The following is a 23,894-nucleotide window of genomic DNA, read 5'->3' as shown; positions in this document are numbered from 1 at the left end:
TGCTGTCCCTGAGCTCTCCAGTTTAAGGCTACCACCCTACCCTTTTGAGCCACAGCCCCACTTCCCATTTTCTAGGGATTCATTGGAGATAAGAGTCTCATAGTTTTTAGTGCCCAGACTGGCTTTGAACTGTGATCCTCAGATCTCAGCCTCCTCAGTAGCTAGGATTACAGGCGTGAGTCACTGTGCCCAGCTTCCACTTATGGATTTTTTCTGGTTAGTTGCAGATAAGAGTCTCACAGATTTTATCTGCCCAGGCTCGCTCTGAATTTCAATTCTCAAATCTCAGCCTAAGGAGCTAGGGTTATAGGCAGGAACCACTGCTGCCAGGCTTAATCTGACATTTAAAAAATTATCTCCAGCTACTAGATTTTTTAAGTTAAGGTATGTGTTATAGAGATTAAGATTCATATTGTTAAGGCAGAACCAGAGAGTTAAAGGTGGAGGAAAGAGTATGATACATGCTTTGCTTAAGGGGCTCACTACACACCACTGTAGCCATCAGCTCCTGGAGGGCTGACCATGGGGACACCAGTGGCCAGAGGGTCAGGAAAGTGGTGAATTCACCCTCCCTTATTTCTGGTCTGAAGAGAAATTCCATTTGTATTTCTTCAGATTGTGAAGGAATGACTCTTCACTTACTGATGCAACCAGCATGTGTATTCATATCTCATGTGAAAGAGGTGGGGTGAGGGGAGACTGAGGTGACTGTATTTGTTCTCATGGTCAGCACTGTCCTTGGGCTTTCTCAAGGGTAGAGCTCTACCACTTGAGCCACAGCACCACTTCTGGCTTTTTCTATATATGTGATACTGAGGAATTGAACCTGAGTCGTCATGTATGCTAGGCAAGCACTCTACCACTAGGCCAAACTCCCAGCCCACTAGATTCTTTTTCATGAAAAAAATATATTTCTTTCTTTTTTTATGTTAGCAGCTGAACTGAAAATTCCATAAAAGAGGGGCCATGCTGCACTTTCTTTTGGGGTATCTCTGAAGTGGCTTGTGTAATACCACAACCCTGGGGGGAGCACAACACTCGGGCCAACAAAATACAGTTGGTCCTCCATGTCCATGAGTTTTGCATTTACATGATCTTAGAATTGGAGGAAATCTAGAGATGATTTAAGTATGCAAGAGAATGAGTATAGGTTATGTCCAATACTATATCTGCAGGTGTTGGTATCCTCAGGGGTCCTGCAGCCAAGTTCTCAAGGATATCAGGGGACCCCGCTTTGATTGAAAAGGGGAAGTGTAATGGAGTCTCACTGGAATCTCGACAGCCCACAGTTCTCCTCCGAGCTTGCAGGTCATCTGCATGGCAATCTTGGTGGCAACACTCATCATCATCCCCTGTCTGTGCAAGGTCTTAGTAAGCACACACTGGCTTGGGACTGGGCAGTCAGAGCTCAAATATTTTTTAATGGAATCATAACAGTTCTTTTGATTAGAAGGCAGAATGCACATCACCTAAAAGCACAAAAAGCAATACAAGATAAAATCAATTTACTTATGCCTAGGATGAGTTTCTGGAAGAAAGTGAATCCTTTAAACATTTTTTTTTGCTCCTAAGTTCCCAAGAAGCAAATATTAACATACTCACAGTTCTCTTAAATGGCCTTTAAAGCACTGATAAGTGAATCAAGGCAGAGCCCTTCTTCAGCCAGTCCTAACTACCTCCCTTTCTCTTCCCTTCCTCTTCAGTTTTCTCTTAAATCGATTCTGCTTGTGTTCTCAAATTCTCTTCCCAAATATCTCTTTCTCCTATGGTCAATTGGTTATCCCATGGCTCTACAAGACAGTAGCCTCTTTTTCAGGAAATGCACACCAATTGCTCAAGAGTAACTGCATGTAACTCACCCTCCAATAATTTAGGAACTGATACTAGCACATATGATAATGATAAAAAAATATGGTTACCTGAGAAAGGTTTATGCAAGTTCTGTGTATATTCTCACAATGTTTCTACAAGATTTATTTCATTTAAGTAAAATATACTCATAGTAAGAATCCTATTCATCTATATAACAACTTATAGAAATTTTTTAGTGTGTATGACTAAAAGAGAACTAGATGGCTATACTGTTTTGCATGAGATATGAACAAGCATGTTGGGAGTTGGGCTCAGTGAACTGGGAAGGCTAAAGAGAAAATAAAACATTCAGGAAAACCAATGTGGTATCTGGGTAGGTAGAGGTCTAGTAAGAAGAGTAGAAAAATCTAAAATGTATAAGAACTTGGAGTACAGGGGTTGGAGGCATGGCTCAGTTGGTAGCAAATAAGCCAATGAGCAAAAGTGTCAGATACAGGGGCTGGGAGTGTGACCTAGTGGTAGAGTGCTTTACCTAACATTCACAAAGCCCCACTTACACAGAAAAAGCCAGAAGTGGTGCTTTGGCTCAAGTGGTAGAGCACTAGCCTTGAGAATGCCCAAGGACAGTGCCCCAGACCCTGAGTTCAAGTCCCAGGGCTGGGCAAAAAAAAGTGTCAGATACAGAGTTCAAGTCACCGTCTTTTTTTTTTTTTTTGTCAGTCATGGGACTTGAACTCTAGGCCTGAGCACTGTGCCTAAGCTTTTCAGCTCAAGGCTAACGCTCTACTACTTTGAGCCATAGCACCACTTTCAGTTTTCTAGTAGTTAACTGAAGACAAGAGTCTCATGGACTTTCATGCCCAGGCTGGCTTTGAGCTGCTATCCCGAGATCTTGGCTTTCTGAGTAGCTAGGATTACAGGTGTGAGCCATCTGTACCTGGATAAGTCCTGGTCTTGAACAGCAAAGTAAACAAAAAACAGAAAGCTGGAGTACGGTATAATCATACATTGGCTCCAGTTTGTTACACATGCATGTAGTTGGTACAAACAAATACATGTTCACACAGACAACTTTGGGAGATGAGGCGCCTGCAAGTGTCCACCATGGTGGTACAGTGCCCGAGGAAATGGCTTTCACAGAAGATGAAGAGGGCAGAATCTCAGAGGAGCCACGGGCACCCTGACGCTTCTGAGAAGGAACATGTCAATGTAAGTAAAAGATGACTCTCAGTAACAACACAGGTTTTACAGAAGACTAACAGTAAATACTGAAAACTGGTGGGGCTAAGAAAATAAAACATTGACTAAGAGCAGTACTTCCTTAAGCATTTTAGGAAATTCATAGTAATTTGCAAACCTACCATAGAACAGAATGTTCAAAAACATTTAAATTGCACATCAAAAATCCAAAATATATCATTTACTTACCAACTGAACATTAGGGTCGACATGTTGCTGAATAGCTCTAAGGAATGCAGCTGGATTTTCTTGTATGTTTATGCTATAATATAAAGTTCTTTCTTAATAGCACATAATCATGGTGTTAGAAATCATGCAAATGAATTAGCCAAAGATTAGTAATTTTAGGGAGAAAGTCACTAAGGAAATAAGAAAAAAAATTTTTTTGGGGGGGGTCACGGGGCTTGAACTTGGCCTGGGCACTGTCCCTGAACTCTTCAGCTCAAGGCTATTACCCTGCCCTTGAGCCAAGCCACACTTCCTGTTTTCTAGAAGTTAATTGGAGATAAGAGTCTCAGGTCCTTTTATGCCCAGGCTGGCTTTAAACCTTGATCTTCAGATCTCAGCTTCCTGAGTAGCTAGGATTATAGACATGAGCCACCGCGCCTGGCTGAAAATCTTTTGAATCTAAAATTGTTCTTCCTACTGAAAGATAGGCAATCAAGATTTAGTAACCATTTTTATAATCATGACATTGTTTTGAGGATAATGACATTTTTTCTACTGAACAGAATGCCTCCAATTAATGTTTGTATTGTTCAAAACTGAGTTGAAAGTGAACTTTTGAAATTTAGAAGCTCAGAGATCAAATTCTAAAGCAGGGTGCACAATAAAGCAGGATTATCATTTCTCTCATACTAACTCTGTAAGACAATTATAAAATGAAAATTTCAGAAATCATAATGTTAATGAAGCCAAGGTATTCAACTGTGTTCCTGCATAATTCAAGAAAAGGGGTGGTTTGTTTTGATTTGATTTTTTAAGCACAGTGGCAACTTGTTTTAGAGCCTGGACTAGGAGACCTTCACCAGTCAACCAGTCAGCAGGAATTTATCAGTCATGTTGGGGTTAAAAGCTACAAAAAGAACTTTCATATTACCACATGTAAAGAACGTGTCACTCTTCCAATTAGGAATTTCATACCTTCACAATAACAAAGAAAAAGAAGTAATCATAATTGTACAAGTCTATGAAGTTCAATATAATGAGCCAATTTTGAGTAAATATGTATTTCCCTTATTAAGTTAAATGTCTTTCTTGGTCTCAGCAGTTGAGAATTTAGAATATAGTAACGACTCAATAGATGTTCAAAAAATAAACAGGTGGCTTTATTAAAAACTATATAATTAACCTTATGTAGCAGAATCAACAAAAGTTATTTGAGGGAGGGAAAGAGGGAAGGGAGAGAGGGAGCAATGGAGGGAGGGAGGAGGAGGGAGGAAGAGGGAGTGGGGGAAAGAGAGAAGGAGTGGGGGAGGAGAAGAGGGAGAGGGAGAAGGAGAGGGAAAGAGCGGGTGTGTGCGAGAGTGTGAGAGCATGTGCATTCTTGTCCTAGGGCTTCAACTCAGAGACTGGGAATTGTCCCTGAGCTTTTTTGCTCAAAGCCTGTGGTCTACCACTTTGAGCTACAGCTCCACTTTCAGTTTTCCGGCGGCTAATTGGAGATCAAAGTCTCATAGACTTTCCTGTCTGAGCTGGCTTTGAACTGTGATTTTGAACTCAGATCTCAGCCTCCTGAGTAGCTACCATTGTCAGCATGAGCCATCAGCACCAGCTTTTACTTCATTTTTGTTTGTTATTATAAAGCTGATGTACAGAGGAGTTACTATTTCACAAATCTAGTTTAGAATTATTTCTAGAATTAAATTTTGAAACATCTTAAGATTGATCAAGTAACTAATAAAATACAACATTTATTTTTTTAGTATCCTGCTTACTGTTGAAATTCATTGATAATTGATAAGGACAAAAATAAAAAATGGTGCGCCAGGAGCATGGCCTAGTGGTAGAGTGCTTGCCTAGCATGCACGAAGCCCTGGGTTCCATTCCTCAATACCACATACACAGAAAAAGGCAGAAGGGGTGCTGTGGCTCAAGGGTAGAGCTCCAGCCTTAAGAAAGTTCAAGGACAGTGGTCAGGCCCTAAGTTCAAGCCCTGGTACTGGCAAAAAAAAGTAAAGGTGGCAAAATATGGGCTTACTAAGAACTTATACCCAACTAAGCTGGGTTCCAGTGGCTCATTCCTATAAGCCTAGCTGCTTAGGAAGCTGAGATCTGAGGATCACTATTTAAAGCCAAACAAGGCAGGAAATAATGATTCCAAGCCAGCTTAGGTAGGCAGATCCATGAGACTCTTATCTCCTTAACAACTCATAAGCCAGAAATGGAGGTGTGACTAAAGTGGGAGAACGCCAGCCTTAAGAGGAAAAAGCAAAAGGATAGATCCTAAACCCTGAGTTCAAGTCCCAGTATTGGCAAAAAAAGAAAGATTTATTATATCCAAACTGATACTGAAAAGATTTTGAGATAATAAGACTTTCCTAAGGAGCACTATCAAAATAAAGGTTTCAAAGAGCAAGATGAACTATAGTCTATCTTTACAAAATAATGTTATCAAATCTGTCTTCTTTATTTTGTCAGTTGTAGGGCTTGAACTCTGGGCCTGAGCTTTGTCCTTGAGCTCTTCAGCCCAAGGCTACCACTCTACCACTTGAGCCATAGTACCACTTCTGGTTTTCTGGTGGTTAACTGGAGATGAGACTCTCATGGTCTTTAGCGCCCGGACTGGCTTTGAACCACGATCCTGAGATCTCAGCCTCCTGAGTCGCTAGGATTATAGGTGCAAGCCACCATGCCCAGCTAAATCTCTGTTCTTGTAATGAATTTCTTGATACTTTGGATTAGAAAATGTTACTAAAATGGGAAGCTTTTGCAGATAATGCCCTTCTAATCAAATCCAATTAATATTGAAAATATTTAGTATATTCTCACATTTTAGGGTAGCCCACATTAAATCCTATGGAACTTCCAACTCTTTTCAAACAGCTCAGAAAACTCTGGATCACATTCTCAGTTCTGTTACTACATAAAATCAACCATTTATTCAAAGACTGTGCACTCAACATCTTGTAGGTTCGTATGTCCTTGGACCAATCAGCAGCAGACACAGGCTGACACTGAGAAAATAAAGATCATAAAAGAATTGGACAGATTTATTCAGATAGCAATTAAATAGAGACAACATGACATGGCTATTACAATAGAATAACCTGAGACAATATTTTTCTTTTAGAAAAAGGTTAATTCTTGGTTTTTACAGCAAACATGAAGACTAATCCCTGATCATGATCCTAATGAGGCCTATATTTTAGTACTTAACAAGCTTTTGGAAATTATTTTTCCCCTCAGCTTTTCCAATAAAGATAATTTGGATAGATTATGAAAAATCTCCACATACCAACATAAAACATCTGACATTCAGTCACATTAAGAGTTGTGTCTGAAGCTGGGCTCAGTGAGCTACTCAGGAGGCTGAGATCTGAGGATCTCAGCTCAAAGCCAGCCTGGATACTAAAGACTGTGAGACGCTTATCTCCAATTATTCACTAGAAAATGGGAAGTGGCGCTGTGGTTCCAGGGGTAGGGCAGAAGCCTTGAGCTGAAGAGCTCAGGGACAGTGGCCAGGCCCATAATTTAAGCCCCATGACCCACACACACACACACAAAAAGAGTTGTGTCCTAAAGACGAGATCTTTTTTTAAGTGAAATGAAATACAACTGGCCTTAAAGGATAAAAGTGAAGAATGTAATTTTTGCATGAAATAGGTTTGTTTTCCAACTGAAACCCAGAAGTGATAACAATTTGTTTCTTCAGCTTAACTATGCCTCTTTTAAGTAGTCTCTGGAGTGAATTTCTTCACTTTATGCCAAATGACTATCATTTTATTTTGAAGGATTAACCGACACAGTAACTGATAACCAACTCTAGTAATAGGAAGCATAATCTATTAAACTTATCCTTCACCAGGAAATAAAATTTTCCCAAGTAGCTGCTGGCTGGTTGGCTGGCTGGCTGCCTGCCTGCCTGCCTGGCTTGCTTGCTTGCTTCCTTCCTTCCTTAAATGGCAGGCAATAATAGATAGGTCTTTTTAAAGATTAGAATGGTTAAATATATCACTTTCTAAGAAACTAAACTGTGTCTAGTAGGTGCTGGTAAATCCAGTCAATTAAGTTTATACCGAAAAGGAAATCATTGGGGACTTTAAGTCTTAGGAAAAAAGGGAGAGCAGGCATATGGCCATGGAGAAACCTAACAAATATTACAAGCCTCCTCTCACTCTGGCTAATAATCAAACTTACATGTATTTTTGAATAAAAATAAAATCACAGCACTTACTATGTGGTCTCGCATTAATATTTTTTCTGAAGGTACAATCCGGCCTGTCAGAGATACTTGGTTTCCAAAATTTAGTCCCCAGGTCTCTAGCTCAATTCGAGCAACTTTGTTTCTGTTGGCAGATTTAAAACCATTATAGCACTTACTTCCTTTAACTTTGTTTTAACCACTAGAGATACATTATTGAATTATTCAGGGGCTAATTTTATGTCTTTAGTAGTACTAGCTCCTATTTCTTGTCATTTATTTTCCAGCTAAAAGGAACTGCAAAACAGTTGTACCTGTTGGAGTTATGCAGGGATGGGAACCGGTCCATTGTAAGCATTGATTGGAAAAAATAGCTTTTGAGCTAGGAAGGCCTAACCTTAATAACATGGGACCTTGAACCACTATTAACATTTCAGAGCCTTGGTTTTCTTATCAGTAAAATGTGAAATGTAATAAAAGTACTAAAATAAATGTAATAAAAGTGACTATTTCATGGACTTGATTTGAAGAGGTCAATACCTAAGAAGCGTGTATCACACTGTCTGACACACGTTGTGAGTATAATAGGTGTGACATAGTATCCCTAGTAAGAAGTTATTACCAGGAAGATACCCCGGAGAGTGTAGATGGAGGATGAGGAAGGAGGGAACATAAGGATTTAAGTTTGAGAAGATTTGCAGGCTTGAGAGTGAAGAATATGATGAAGAGATTAGTACTAGCAACTTTGAATCTGTAACTTAATTAGCTTCATCAGAGTTTAGTGTCGTGGCTTATGACAGCGAGTGATCTCTACTGAGCTATAGCTCCTTGCGAGCAACGGCTACACGGATCCTGTCTCCTGTTCTCTGCACATTCCCCAGCATGCCACAGGCATGCACTCACAGGACACAGACAAGCTCTACACTTCCTTGATATTCTGGTAAAGGTCCATGTCTTCCTTAAGGAGGCTAAACTTCACCACTGTCACTCCACAATTTCCCACCATGTCCACCTACTGACATGATCTCTTAACCCTTTGGACGAATAATGTTCTTCAGGAGTACCTGCCAAGGAGATGATCATCACCAGCCAGGGAATGAGGGGAGATAAACGGCACTAGTGAGATTTGGCAGGTGGATGAATCCGGAGGACTAATCTATAGATTCATGTAGGAAGAACTCACCAGAATCTTCTTTTGGCTAGGCATAACTCAAGGGGATGTCCAAAATAAATGTCAAAAGTGTATCAATAGGGCCAGGAGTTTGGCCTAGTGGTTAAAGTTCTTGCCTAGCATGCATGAAGACCCGGGTTTGATTCCTTGGTACCACATACTTAGAAAAAGCCAGAAGTGGTGCTGAGGCTCAAGTGGTAGAGCTCTAGCCTTGAGAAAAATCTAAGGACAGTGCTCAGGCCCTGAGCTCAAGCCCAGGACTGGCAAAAAAAAAAAGTGTATCAATAGAATGGAACCTCCAAATTCACTAGGATGATGATAATAGAGATGCACATTCATAATATATAAATACTTAAGAAAAACCTTTAAATGAAAAATACGCAAAGCATATGCCATTTTCCCAAAACATTTGCAAATGCATGTCACCTTATACGCATTCTCCACTGAGAGCTGGGTACCACTGTGTGCAATCTGTCATCCTGGCTATGTGGAATGAAAGGCTGGGACTGGGGCAAGATGGAAGCTCCAAGCTAGATCAAGCAGTAAACTCTGCAAGGTTCCTTTCTCAAGGGGAGAAGCTCCTGGGGGTCTCCCTTCTCAGGGGGAGAAGCTGGTGTGTGTGTGTGGGGGTGAACATCGACCACCTCACCAGCAACAGGAAGCCTGGAGTATGTGGAATGCAGACCAGGTGCATGCCCAGATAGGAAGCAAGACTCTATTTCATAAATAACCAGCATACATGCATCTTTCTTTGGGAGGCTAAGTGGGGGCAGAAGTGAAGGGACAAGGGGTGAACAAATGTAGCAGTGGTACTCAATAGACACTACGCTGAAAATAAAATACACAACTTGTGTGTGGGGATGGAGGAAAAAATCAGAAGACAGCAAGGAAAGGGGCAATACTGTTAAAAAAAAGAAATATAATCTTCACCTGACTTATGAAACTGTATCCCCTCTGCACATCACTTTTATAATAATAAGAAATAAAACAAAAAATGACTAACACAGTAAAGGACTGGAGGCATGGCTCAGCAGAGTGTCTTGTCTATCCAACCTGAGACCTTCCATTTAAGCCTTAGTACCACCAAATTAAAAAAACAATTTTTTTTTTGCCAGTCCTGGGGCTTGTATTCAGGGTCTGAGCACTGTCCTTGGGTTTTCTCAAGGCTAGAGCTCTACCGCTTAAGACATAGCACCACTACCAGCTTTTTTCTATATAAGTGGTATAAAGGAATCAAATCTGGGTCTTCATGTATGCTAGGAAAGCACTCTACTACTAGGCCAAACTGCCGGTCCCAGTACCACAAATTTTTTTTAAAAAATTGTTTCTATTACACATTTAAAAAATAACAAGTGAAGCCAGGAGTTTGGCCTAGTGGTAGAGTGCTTGCCTAGCATGCACGAAGACCCGGGTTCAATTCCTTGGTACCACATACATAGAAAAAAGCCGGAAGTGGTGCTGAGGCTGAAGTGATAGAGTTCTAGCCTTGAGAAAATACAAGGACAGAGCTCAGGCCCTGAGCTCAAGCCCAGGACTGGCAAAAAATAAAAAATAAATAAAAATAACAAGTAATATAAGCATGTTATTTGACCTAATATATGTATTAATACCTATTAATACCTAAAATATTGTCAGTTGAAGATGTTATTACATCCCAAGTGTCAAGATCTAATGTACTGAAGAGGAAAACTTAGCTGCCCAGCGGGAGCAGGATTCAAAGCCTACAGCACAAGTTCCTGTTACTGCTCTTCAGCCTGAGACTGCTCAGCATCTGGGCTGACCCTCTAGACTCTACACATCCATGTCAGGAGCCATCAAGAGGAGACATTTTCATCAAGTGACACACGTAAGACGATGAAGTACCTCTGGATGTTGTCAGCAAGCCTGGCCAAGTGCCGCTGCCTGTCCAAAGGACTGAGCCTCGTTTCTGCAGCCACAGCCTTCATCAGGTGAAAATCAGAGGTTGCCTGGGCAGTCAGGCCTGTGAAATACAGCACACAAAAATTAAGGTTCAATCTGTAATAATATATCCAGTGAAAAACAGTAATATATTGCTCTCTATACTCCCACAATTCAAAAAACTGCTGTGTGATGATAGCTTATGCCTGTAAATCCTAGTGATTCAGGAGGCTGAGATTTGAGGATGAAGGTTCAAAGCTAGCTGGGGCAGGAAAAGTCCTCCATGAGACTCTAATGTCCAACTACCCACCAGAAAACTGGATGTGGAGCTATGGTTCTAAGTGGTAGAGCAACAGCCTTGAGCAAGAGAGCTAAGGGACAGCACCTACGCCCTGAGTTCAAGCCCTCCAACCAATAGAAATAAAACTAAATAAAACTGCAAAAAGCAGATTCATTTCAGAAAATTATTTAGAGGCCTATTTTGTACCAAAGTAACAAGTGGGATACATAGGGTAGAGTCAATAGATTTTAAACAGCACTATATCCTTTCACTTATCTTTACTATTGAGCATATTACTTTAAAAGGCCATTCTCCAGGGGCCAGGAGTTGGGCCTAGTGGAAGAGTGCTTGCCTAGCATGCACGAAGACCTGGGTTCCATTCCTTGGTACCACATAAATAGAAAAAAGCTGGAAATGGTGCTATAGCTCAAATGTTAGAGCTCTAGCCTTGTGAAAACCCAAGGACAGTGCGTAGGCCCTGAGTGCAAGCCCCAGGACTGGCAAAAAAAAAAAAAAAAAGTCATTCTCCATGAGTTAATTAGTGCCCTGGCACTCAGCTACCATAAATTTGTGCCTACTGCTAAGGTTCATGAGCCTGTGGTCTAAAACCTATTAAAGTTTTAAAACATAAACATTACCTGTTAGAAAGCAAAGCTCAGGTATCAGGTGGACAATCTGAGGTTCAGTGTTGTCATTTCTCTTGCTTTTTAACAGACTAACAAGCACTGGCTGATTTAGGTCAGATAAAGTAATATCATATTGCTATAAAATGCAAGATTAATGAGGGAAAAGTTAATAAGGAAACACTGCATGAAGAGAATCTTTAGTTATAAGAAAGAAGCAAATCCCAAAGTGTATATGTAAACAAGCCTTTTTTGTGGAAGAAAAAATATCCCTCAGTTTCCTAAACTTTATAACTTTCCTTTAAGGACTCATTCTTTTAAATATAATGGTCAGCTTTATTATTTTAATTATTTTTATAATGTGATACAGTGTGTAAGAAGCCGTTCTCATGCTTCTCCAGCTGATTCAGCTACATGGAGTCCAGTGACTTCCCCTGCAGCTGACTCAATGCCAGTGTCTAGAGCTTTCATGGGAGCGGAAGACCATCAGTAAATGTCTCTGGGATATCTTATATGTGCAAGGAATTGTGCTAACTGTGGGTATCCAGAAATAAAGGGCTTACACTATATTTTAGAGAGATCAGACCACTGGTATCCCACTTAAGATGATCTAATGAGCCCTGGGAAGACAGCCATAGAGCTTCCCTGAGAACTGATTGCTGAGCTAAATAGTGAAGAATATTTAATTTTGTCTGGCTTTAAACAGTAGGGGGAAAGAGGAAGGCATTTTTGTGTGTGAAAATACACAGAAGAGAAACACAGAATTCAAGAGATGAGGCTTAAAGGCACAGGGTGACCAAAAGATAAAGGATTTTGAAAGGCCTTCAAGGAACTGTTAGTTCATGCCTATATCCTAGCTGCTCTGGATCATAGTCTGAAGCCAGCCCAGGCAGAAAAGTCTGTGAGATTCTTCTCTCCAATTTTGTGGCTTACGTGGTAGAACATTAACCTTCAGCAAAAAAACCTCAGGGACAGTGCCCAGACCTTGAGTTCAAGTCCCATTGCAGACAAAAGAAAAAGAAAAAAGGAAAGGTTTGCACAGTTTATATTTGACTACTAAAGCAATAAAAAGTCACGGGCTGTCTTAAGCTTATAAGTGACATATCAGAAGAAAAGTGAGAATACCAGCAAGAAGCAAGAAGCAGGCAGCTGAGTGTGGATCTCAGCTATACCAGGGACAGTGGGGCTGGAGAGGGGACAATATAAAATGTCTTGGAAGGCAGACCCAGTCTGGCAACCTGGGTAACTTTTTGCACTGAAAAGAAATATGGAAAGTTCTCTAAGCTAAGAGGAAAGAAAATAAACACATTTGTACCTGCTTGTAATAATCCACATAAGAGATTTCAGAGCCATCTCGCCTCTGAAAGGTATGCACAGGCTTCACCGACCAGTCGATGTCATCAATGCGGTAGGTTTTGTTATTGTATCTGGTAAATACAGGAAACTTAAAACAAAAAGCTTTCCAAATCTCTCAAACAACTGTTTCACCACTCTTGTAACTCAAAGTTTTAGACAAATTCCAGAATGCCAGAAATTATGAGACAGTAACGTAAGATAGTCACTTTTTATTTTTAGCATGGTCAATTCTTACTAACAAGTTACTAAGAGTATTACTGTTTTGGTATACAAGATCTCATATTTCAACAAGTCCAATGAGAAACTTGGTAGAATACAATACGTATTTCTCATTGATAATCTAATTTCTATCAAATCATGGTTAAGTGTTCAACTGAGGAAGCTTTACTTTAAAATTTCCAGCTGCTCTGATGTCATCCAAATTGTTTTGAAACCAGGAATTCTTTCTGATAAAAAAAAAAAACCAATTAGGATGGGTTGGGAGTTTGGCCTAGTGATAGAATGTTTGCCTAGCATCATGAAGACCCGGGTTCGATTCCTCAGTACCACATACATAGAAAAAGCCAGAAGTAGCTGAGTGTGGTGGCTCATGCCTGTAATCCTAGCTACTCAGGAGGCTGAGATCTGAGGATTACAGTTCAAAGCCAGCCCGGGCACTAAAGTCCATGAGATTCTTATTACCAATTAACCATCAGCTGAAGAGCTCAGGGACAACACCCAAACCCAAAGTTCAAATCCCATGACTGACGAAAGAGAGAGAGAGAGAGAGAGAGAGAGAGAGAGAGAGAGAGAGAGAGAGAGAGAGAGAGAGAGAGAGAGAGAGAGAGAGAGAGAGAGCGCGCCAAAGGTGGCAGTGTGGCTCAAGCGGTAGAGTGCTAGCCTTGAGAAAGTTCCAGAACAATACTTAGGCCCTGAGTTTGAGCCCTGGTACTGGCAAAAATAAAAATACCAAGTAGTCTAACCAACTGCACAATTCTGCCATTTTGTTTAATTAATGTGGGACAGGTTGCCTAAGACCACTCTGGGTATCCTTCCCCACTCAGATCTGTGCAGCCTAGAATAGCCTGACATGTGCCCAGCCAGCAGAAATCGCCAAGGCAAATTTCACCAGCGAGCTAGGTACCCTGAAAGGTGGTTTCTTGAAAGAGTATGGTATGCTACCCATCAAGATCTTGATAGAAGTGCAGAGGGGAGGCCATCCTGGTTCAGGTGGTATGGTATTCAACTAGTCCTACCCCTCTCCTACAGGACCCAGACAATAACCCTAAATGGAAAGACCAGCATGTCCCTTAAAAGATTCCTCCTTGGGTGAGCAAAAGTACATGCTTATATGGGCAGGGATTGGAGGGGGAATGTGGTGGGGGGGGTGGGAAGCAAAGAAAGGAATGACAATGTCCAAAAAAAAGAAATGCACTCATTACCTGACTTATGAAATGGTAGTCATGTACTACACTTTAATAACAATTTTTTACAAAGTAAAAAGTATGCTGATACTCAAGAGGCTGAGATCTGAGGATCATGGTTTGAAAGCAGCCTGGGCAGAAAAGTCTGAGAATCTTATCTCCAATAAACTATCTGGAAAAAGCCAAAAGTGGTGCTGTGGCTCAAGTGATAGAGTGTTCACTTTGAGTGAAAGAGGCTCAGGACAGCACCCAGACCCTGAGTTCAAGCCTCAGAACCAGAAAAAGAGGTATATGCTTAGCTTTTTTTGAATTCAGGAAGTCATTTAACCTACCAATTTTTAATTCAGTTCAATGTGCATGGAGGGAAAATTATATGTAGCTCAGTGTAGAGATTTACCAATAAGTGAAATGTGCTCTTGAGCTAAAAGACCTTAAATAGAAAAGGTGAGTTATGGATCTCCTGTTCAGTACTGCAACATAATAAATGCAATATAATGGCCATCAAAAGTTGGCTAAAAGCAAAGTGCTTATGGGAGCTGGCAGGTGAGAAACAGACTTCATCTGTGGAGGCGAAGTTTTAAAGTACAGAACTTGAGGAAAGGAATCCAGGCAGAAGCACTAAAGTAACAAAGTTCTGGTTGCTGAGGATCACAATAGAAGAGGAGGATCCTAAAAGTAATACTATGGGACCATGTCAGCGTGGGACAGCCTGAACTTCAGGTATCAGAGACAGCCTCATCCGCACAGGCAACCAAACTTACGTTTAGCCAATGCTCCAATGAAATTCCTATTCACAGAGACCTAAAGTAATTCATTCTAAGGAAAACATTTATGTCGCGGGTGTTTACCTTGTAAGGACAATAAGCCCTAGAAGCTGCTTCTCACACATCTGGGTGAAGTCAGATACGCCGGTGTTGTAATAGAGGTTAGTCATAAACTCCAGAACCGTTTCGTTCCGGAGGATTTTATAACTTACATCAGCACTAAACAGAAGCCTGCTTTCAAAATGTGACACAGAAATGGCAAACCCAGGCCAAATGGATAATCTTTAAAAACATAAATTAAAACAAGAAAAAATTCATATTTAAAATGTTATATCAGGAAAACAATAGAGATGCTTTTATATGTATGTGTGTCATGTATGGGGCTTTAACTCAGGGCTTCGGTGCTATTCCTGAACTCTTTTGTTCAAGGCTAGCCATCTGCCACTTAGAGCCACAGCTCCACTTCCAGTTTTCTGGTGTTAAGAAGATAAGAGTCTCATAGACTTTTCCTGTCCAGGCTGTCGTTGAACCGTTGATCCTCCAATCTCAGTCTACTGCTTAGCCAGTGCCTGATAAAACAGAGATTTTTTTTCCTAACAAGACAATTTTATTTTTTTATTGAATAATTTATTAACCTTGATTTTTACATTGTATTTCAAATGACGTATTTAACAAGCAAGGGTTCAAGAAGGGAATCTCTACATACAATCACTGGCACTTAGTTTTTAGAACATAATCAAAATTAGGCTAAGGGTTTGTATATCATAGACACATATTAATTTATGAAATAAAACATTATGTCTATAGAGTCATAGGTTTTTATGACTATGTAGTTCTGTTTATATTTCCAATACCATGTCCATAGTATTGAGTCCTCGCTCTTGTACTGTTTGGATCTAATAGCCACATAAAGCAGAGATTTCTTAAGTGGTGATTTTTCACTCTGTTCTCTACAGATAACTTTTTTCTTTAATGTGATTTCTTCAAGTTGCTGACTAAAATCTATTTTCTGTTGGAGTGTCTGGCATATATTTAGGGCAAAATCTATTTCTGTAAGGCAAGTTTCTCACTTGGTACTACTGACATTTTAGACCAGATAATCTTTGTTAGGAGCTGTTCCTTGCACTTTATGGTAGTGAACAGCACATTTATTCATTCATTCTCCCCCCCCCCCTCTTTGTGGGTCATGGTGCTTGAACTCAGCCTGGGTGTTGTCCCTGAGCTCTTCAGCTCAAAGCTACCTCCCTATCCTTGAGCCAAGCCCCACTTTCTATTTTCTATAGGTTAACTGGAGATAAGAGCCTCAGGTTCTTTTGTGCGGGGCTGCTTGAACCTCTATCCTCAGGTCTCAGCCTCCTGAGTAGCTAGAATTACAGGTGTGAGCCACTGCACCCAGCTAGCATTCCTTGTTTCTACCCACTGGGTTTCAGTGGCATACTCCCTGCAGTGAGAACCAAAAATGTCTCTGTACAGTGCAATTGTTGGGGGGTGAAGAGAGGAGAGCAGCATGCAGAAAGGCAAAGATGCTGTAGGAACGAAGTGTTTGTAAAACCATTGGTCACACATACACACATGTGGTTTGGCAAAGTGCACCCCTTCCAAGCTGAAGGCAATGGGCAGATTTAATCATGAGATTAAGACACACAAGTGAAAGTGATAGTAGTGACTCATGCCTTTAATTGTAGCTACTCAGGAAACTGAGATCTGAGGACTGCTACTCTAAACTAGTCTGGGCAGAAAAGTCTGTGAGATACTCATCACTAAAAGCTCAAACTGGAGATGTGGCTCAGTGGTAGAGTGCTAGCCTGGAGTGAAAAAGCCAAAAGAGGACTTGAGGCCCTGAATAATTTAACTTGCAGATCTATGCTTCCTTTCTATACAGACTGAAAAAATCTTGAATAAGAAGTTACAGCCAGGTGCCAGTAGTTCACACCTGTAATCCTAGCTACTCAGGAAGCTGAGATCTGAGAATCGTGGTTCAAGCCAGCCTGGGAATGAAAGTCCATGAGACTCTTAGCGCCAATCAACCACCAGAAAACGAGAAGTAGCACTGTGGCTGAAAGTGGTACAGCACTAGCTCAGAGTTCAAGCCCCACGACTGACAAAAAATAAAAAGAAAAAAAACAAAAAGAAATTACAGAAATGACATGAACAAATAGACAAATTTTTTTTAAACAAATAATTCTAGTTTGTCCTTTGAGGACTTAGCTTGTTGTGATACTAGGCCAATCTGCAGGGCAAGCATATGCAGCTCAACATCCCATGGATATCCCTATCCACTCTGACTTTCAAACATTTATGCACTTTGATCATGTATCTGCTTTTGGTAGGCTGGGTGCTTATCTTTACCTTGATCACAAAATTCTAGGGACCGCCAAGCACTGGTTGCTCCCACCTACATCCCTAGCTGCTTCAGAGACTGACATGTGAGGATTGTATTTTGAAGCCAATGGAGTAGACAAATCTGAGGGTTATCTCCAATTAATTAGCAAAAAAAACTGGAACTGGTAGTATGGCCTGAGTGGCAGATTACAAGCATAACAGAAAAAAACAAAGTGACAGTAAGGCCTTGAGTTAAAGCCCCAGTGCCAACATATAAATTGACACAAATATACATAAACACATATTTACATTTATTTTATTTATGTGATATATATGAGAATAGAGAATATCCACATCTTTTATACACATAAGATAAAATATATGTGCGTTTGCATGCATATATATGTGCTGTTTTCTTTTTTTTCTAGAGAGCTACATAGCAACCAGTTTAATGCAATGGAGAACAATAGAGAACAACCATATGTTATACATATATAATATATATTAAATATCCATTATATGTGTGTATGTATATATTTTTTTCTAGAGAGCTATGTACCAACCAGTTTAGGGTAACAGAGATTAATAGAGAACAATCATATGTTGTTCACACACACACAATCTATTGAACATACATTTTGTGTGTGTGTGTGTGTGTGTGTGTGTGCCTGTGTGTGTGTTTCTGGAGAGCTATGTACTGAGTTTAAGGCAGGGTCGCCCATTTTCCCTGCAGCATTAACTCCCAGTTTGAGATAAATATTATACAAATAGTCAAAATAATTTTTTCCTTTACTAAGGTAGCTGTTGAATTTCTGTCTGACCTCTATTTACCCAATGATGTCATGTCAACCACTTTGGATGTTCTAACTGCAGTAAGACCACAGAAAACCAGGTATGTGTTACAAAATAGCACAGCTTGTCTTTTTTATTTCATTGTTATATTCAGAAATTCAGTTTCTGAATTCCTTCTAGAATTTATAATGTCCTTGTACAGAACAATATAAAAAAGGGTTCAAATTTCACTCTATAATTCAACAATATAATTTAAAATATTCAACAACTATAACAGTCCATTACATGCTAAATTACAAAGATTCTCACAGGAGGAAAAAATGTTATATTGCATTATAAATTATCCTGTTCACATTTCAACCATTTTAGAGGAACAGAAAAATATAAACTTACTTGTGCTGGGGAATTTCCATTGCCTCTGAAGGGCTGTAGAAGTTCCGTCCAATTTGATACATGGACAACTTTTTTAATATCCTGCAAGGGTATTTTTTGAATCTTTGGTAAATATTAGTCAATAAAGCATATTTTTAAATTTGTACTCAAGTTGAACATAAAATACTTACAGAATTCTCCCACTAGAATGAATATCCATCTATATGTGGATTGTCAGTTCATATTTAAGAATGACATAATGAAGTTATTTTTCTCCAACTGAGCTTAACTTCAATGACAAATGTGTGGTCATTAGAAACTACAACTGTGGTTACTGTAACGTTTTAGTTAGCTGGAAAGGTTGAGGGTGACCCACCTCTTATCTTATTTTGAGAAGACGCAAGCATTTCTGATAAAGCTGCTCGAGCTGCCCAGGGGTCTCACATCAATGTGGTGGCCCCTTCACCACTGGTCCCATTGCCACCAGCACACAGAGGAAATCAGATCACAAAAAGGAGGCAACTGCATGGAGGGAGGGCGGCTATAGGATGTCTTGAGTCCAAGTCAGAACACAAGTATTCTACTTCTGTCATGTCGGCTACCAATATCACAGGTCAAGTCTCATTTTCCTTCCCTTCCTTTCCCTTCCCTTCCCTCCCTCCCTTCCTTCCTTTCTTCCTTCATAGTGTGGCTTGAACTCAGGGCCAGGGCACCCTCCCTGGCACTCTACTTTTTGAGCCACATAACCACCTCCTGCTTTTTGCTGGTTAACTGCAGATAAGACTCTCATGGACTCTTCTGCCTAGGTTGGATTCAAGCTGCAATCCTCTTCTCTCAGCTTTCTGAAGAATTAGGATTACAGGTGTCAGCCACTAGCCTGAATGCCTCCCTATTTATAAAGTGGGATTTATATAACAAGTACCTTCCTCAGAGTTGTCATGCAAGCATGTTCTATGATAAAACAGTTGAAAATGCTTTGCCACTTACAAAGATGCTTTGCCGGGCATCTTACAAATGTCAACTGATTTAAAATAATCCCCCCTTAGAGGGGCAGGTGCCAGGCTTACTTCTCAAAAGATAAATGTCAGATATGATCAAAAGAGATTGAATGCAATTTAGAATTAGAATTAGGAAAAAGTGCACCTGTATGTAGTGTTTCATTATGTGAGTCTACTACTTACTAAGAGCTAACCCTTCCCTGAGTTTGTCCTCTCAGGAGGCTGTACTGGGCAGGTGGGTGATAGGCTACGGTTTCTGAGCAGCTCACAGGGATGGCTCATGCCAGCAGTCTGCAGAACTGCACAGATGCTTTAGAGTCTGCTTCTCACCTGGGAAGCATTCAATTTCCAGGCCCCACTCATAGTATTCTGTCTGTTTGATCTGGCGAGGCGCTACAGAATCTGTCCTTGATCAAATCCTACCCCAAATGATTCTGGAACAAATGATCCTTACATCAGCCTGCATAACAGTGAATAATTTAGTTCCTTCCTTCGACCCCAGGTGTACATGTGACCAAGGGAAGGGGGTGAGGGTGTTGCCAGGACAGAAGGCAGATGGTGATTCCCTTTTATGTTCCAATCATCCAGCTAGGAGAAAAATAAACCCTTCCGTTGATTAAGCCAAACACAGTGAACTTAAGTCTAGGGGTCAGGATGTAATGGCATACTGGAAATGAAGAAAAGTAAAAGGGAACACTCCTTCTACAATGCCATGGCAATAGCCCTTGAATGCTTTGTCTCAGGTCTGATAATACTGCACAAGGATGATATGTGCTGATGAAAAGCTGTGACAGAATTTTTCAAACGATTGTCAAGTACATAAAAGTAGGTAAAAAAAACTTAATGGTGACATTGTTGCTGGATCACAGCCCACAAATTGTGAAGTTAAAAAGGTACATAGTAAGCTGGGTGCCAGTAATCCTAGCTACTCAGGAGGCTGAGATCTGAGGATCATGGTTCAAAGCCAGCCCAGGCAGAAAAGTTCCTGTGGGGCTTTTATCTCTAATTAAATATTCAAAAACTGGAAGTGGATCTGTGGCTCAAAGTGGTAGGGCATTAGCCTTTAGTAAAAATTGCTCAGGGACAGCATTCAGGCCCTGTGTTCAAGCCCCATGTCTGGCCTCCCCGCTCCCTCCCCACAAAAAAGGTACAAAGGTACATAGTAGACAAACAGATGGCACAAGACCAGCACAGGTTTACTCAGGAAAAAAACCCAGACAAGAGGAGGGAGTAAGGCACCAATATTTTTTCTTTCTTTCTTTTTTTCTGTTGGTCATGGGAGTAGAACTCTGGGCCCGGGCCCTGTCTCTGAGCTCTTCAGCACCACTTTCAGTTTTCTGGTGATTAATTGGAGCTAAGAGTCCTGAGGACTTCAGTGTCTGGGCTGCCTTTGAACCGTGATCCTTAGATCTCAGCCTCCAGAGTAGCTAGGGTTACAGGTATCAGCCACCAGTGCCCAGCCAGGCAACAGTATTTCTAACGCAAAGCATGGGATCTGGAGCTCATGATAAGGACCTGGGCATTCAGACTTAACATAGACATCCAAACATTTTAATTCCAGGCTCCATGCTGAGAGGTATCATTAGTCCAAATTAAATTTACATTTAAAGTGCCTTACTTTTTGAAGATGATATTGAAGAACTGGATGCACACAGGAGAGCTTGAGGCCAGTTCACATGTTAGAGTAACAGTCATCTTTACAGTCTCATCTCTGTGAGTTTTACTTGACAGTTCTGTGACCTGGGAAAATAGAAATTTAAAATGCACTTTGCTGGTCATCATCAAACATGTACAATGAAGATATCATAAACCCACCAGTACATGAGTGAAAACAAAACTGCAGATGATTCTACATAATTAATGATTTAATGCTTATATTATGTTGGGAGAGGTTTTATTTTCTTGGTGTCTCACACACCACACACCCCTCCACACACACATAAAATGTATCTCTATTCTCTAACTCAATGAGAGAAAATTAAAGCAAGATTCATAACTAAAAGGTTTGGTACAAAGAAAATTCCAGAACCTGGATTGTAACCATTTTGGTGGGCAAGAAAATGACATATCACAAATTACTTTAAGAGTCTGATAAAGATTAAGGGACACTCTCTCAAGAAAGCTTCACTATCTGACTTTATTACCTGGTATATTGTATATACATTTATTCATTAGAAATAAGGAGGGGAAGGGGGAAAACAAGATGATTGGGAAGTGTTGGGGGAGGGAAATGGGCAAAACATGAGAATGGGTATCAATGTGCAAGAAGTAATGCACCTACTACCTGATGACTGTAATTGTAACCCCTCTATACATTATCCCAAAAATAAAATTAAAAAATAAAGAAAAAAGAAAAAAAGAAAGTTTCACATATGTATATACTGTAAGAGTACACAATGCACCCATTTCCAGGACTGTTTGCATACCCAGAAGTCTCTCAGTGGACTGCACTGTCGATGCCAAGTTTGTGAATTACAAAGGGCATACTTTTAAAAGCTTACTCATAAAACAGAAAAGCAGATAATGGAATAAATTAAAAGCTCTGAAGCCACAATTAAATGGTGTTTTTCAAGGTCTTGCCCATTTATGGAAAGGTTTAAAAAATGATGCCTATTTTTAGGACACTTGTAGCTCTTACTTTTAAAGTGCTAGAATACTGGAAGCTTCATCATATAATCAAGTACTGATTTAAAAAAAAAAAAAAACCTAGGAAGTGTTTGAGCTTTCTAGCCAGGAACAGAAAAAAGTAAAAAGTTAAATAATCTAATTTTCATGAGAAAAAATCCTATCTTTAAATATTTTTTGGTCAGTACTGGGGCTTGAACTCAGGGCCTGGGCACTGTCCCCCAGCGCTTGAACTCAGGGCCTGGGCACTGTCCCCCAGCGCTTGAACTCAGGGCCTGGGCACTGTCCCCCAGCGCTTGAACTCAGGGCCTGGGCACTGTCCCCCAGCGCTTGAACTCAGGGCCTGGGCACTGTCCCCAGCGCTTGAACTCAGGGCCTGGGTACTGTCCCCAGCGCTTGAACTCAGGGCCTGGGTACTCTCCCCAGCGCTTGCATTCAAGGCTAGCACTGCCACTTGGATCTGCACCACTTCCTGTTTTCTTACAGTTTATTGGAGATAAAGAGTCTCACCGACTTTCCTGCCCGGGATGACTTTGAACCGATCCTCAGACCTCAGCCTCCTGACTAGCCAGGATTAGAAGCATGTTCTGTGGGTACCTGGCCTTATCTTTTATATACATATGTCTAAGCATACATCTGCATGCATATACATACACACATATAGAATGAAAATTAACCACAGTCTACCTTTTTTTCTAGCTTTTGTGAGAGAAAAAGGATAACACCATCAAATGCTTTTGCTTTGTTGGCAAGTTCACTGTGATTATAAAGCAAAGCAATCCTCAGTCTTCTAGATTCAATATCTGGACTGTATGTCACATGGTACTGGTATAGCTGCCAGTCTTGGGGTAAATCTAAATTGAAGAGATTTGTAACCAGCTTCACAGGTAATCCACTCAAACCTTAGGAAACAAACAAAAATAACAATACTTTTTCACTAAAAATCTACGCCACGTTAATATTAAGCATATTTAAAATTTTAATTTACATTTATGCAATAGTTGCTTTAAAGCAAGCAGTTTTAGTCAGCAGTGTAAGTTAATGTCTAAAACCTGAAGCCTTGTCATACCATTGTAAATTAAAGTGTTATTATTTGTGAAGTAAGGCAACGGAGAAACAGAGAAGCGGCAGCTAACATTCTTAACTATGGGAGAAGTAATGGACCCAGGCTCCTCCCAAGCCTGCTTCCAGCTCATTGCAGTAACATTCTCATACTCTGCTATAAAATCATGTTGTTCTCAGACTACAAAGAAACAGACAGGTTCTTAATAGCGTAACACCCCAACCTCTGGGAAATCCTCAATAATCAAAAGGTAACCAAATGGGGCCAGGAGTTTGGCTTAGTAGTAGAGTGCTTTCCCAGCACGCATGAAGACTTGGATTCGATTCCTCAGCGCCACATGCATAGAAAAAATCTGGAAGTGGTGCTGTAGCTCAAGTGACAGACCACTAGCCTTGAGAAAAAAAAGTCCAAGGACAGTGCTCAGGCCCTGAGTTCAAGCCCCAGGACTAGCAAAAAAAAAAAAAAAAAAAAAAACTAACCAAACTTCTGAAAGTTCTGAAAGGTTCCCACAGTGATTAGATCATTCTGCAACTAGTTAAGGAGACCCTGAGATATGAAGGGTACTGAGGAAGGATTTGTATCTTTTCTGTGTACAGGTCAATAGGGTCTGGTGCTTCTATTTTCTGTAGGGAGACCATATGAGTATTTAGAAGTTCTTGCCTCCTACAGAAATTTTTATTTACAACTTAAAAGTGCATAGGATAAAATCAGAGATAACCATGGCATAGTAAGTACCCAGGATGACATATGCTCCATTCTATCCCTGGACAAAATCCAGGAGAATAATCATTAAGGAGTTTCTTTTTATCTCG

The 23,894-nt window shown here is 40.4% G+C and overlaps 1 protein-coding gene across 1 annotated transcript in view; it reads right to left on the bottom strand.

Moving 5' to 3' along the window:
* Positions 1 to 23,894, bottom strand: part of Piwil4 (piwi like RNA-mediated gene silencing 4) — a 35,306-nt gene that overhangs the window by 6,123 nt on the left and 5,289 nt on the right. The window contains exons 4-14 of the mRNA XM_090319770.1: positions 22,707 to 22,921; positions 21,013 to 21,134; positions 18,418 to 18,498; positions 14,995 to 15,192; positions 12,703 to 12,814; positions 11,403 to 11,526; positions 10,449 to 10,566; positions 7,448 to 7,559; positions 6,043 to 6,227; positions 3,241 to 3,313; positions 1,269 to 1,469 (exon numbers count right to left, since the gene is read on the bottom strand). Coding sequence (XP_090175896.1) covers positions 1,269 to 1,469; positions 3,241 to 3,313; positions 6,043 to 6,227; positions 7,448 to 7,559; positions 10,449 to 10,566; positions 11,403 to 11,526; positions 12,703 to 12,814; positions 14,995 to 15,192; positions 18,418 to 18,498; positions 21,013 to 21,134; positions 22,707 to 22,921 — 1,541 coding nt within the window. The remainder of the gene's footprint in view (positions 1 to 1,268; positions 1,470 to 3,240; positions 3,314 to 6,042; positions 6,228 to 7,447; positions 7,560 to 10,448; positions 10,567 to 11,402; positions 11,527 to 12,702; positions 12,815 to 14,994; positions 15,193 to 18,417; positions 18,499 to 21,012; positions 21,135 to 22,706; positions 22,922 to 23,894) is intronic.

Source organism: Megascapheus bottae, chromosome 27 (assembly GCF_031878675.1).
Source record: "Megascapheus bottae isolate mThoBot1 chromosome 27, mThoBot2.hap1, whole genome shotgun sequence".
Classification (NCBI taxonomy): domain Eukaryota; kingdom Metazoa; phylum Chordata; class Mammalia; order Rodentia; family Geomyidae; genus Megascapheus; species Megascapheus bottae.
The sequence above is the reverse complement of the archived record's forward strand: the minus strand, read 5'-3'. Positions and strand labels throughout refer to the sequence as shown.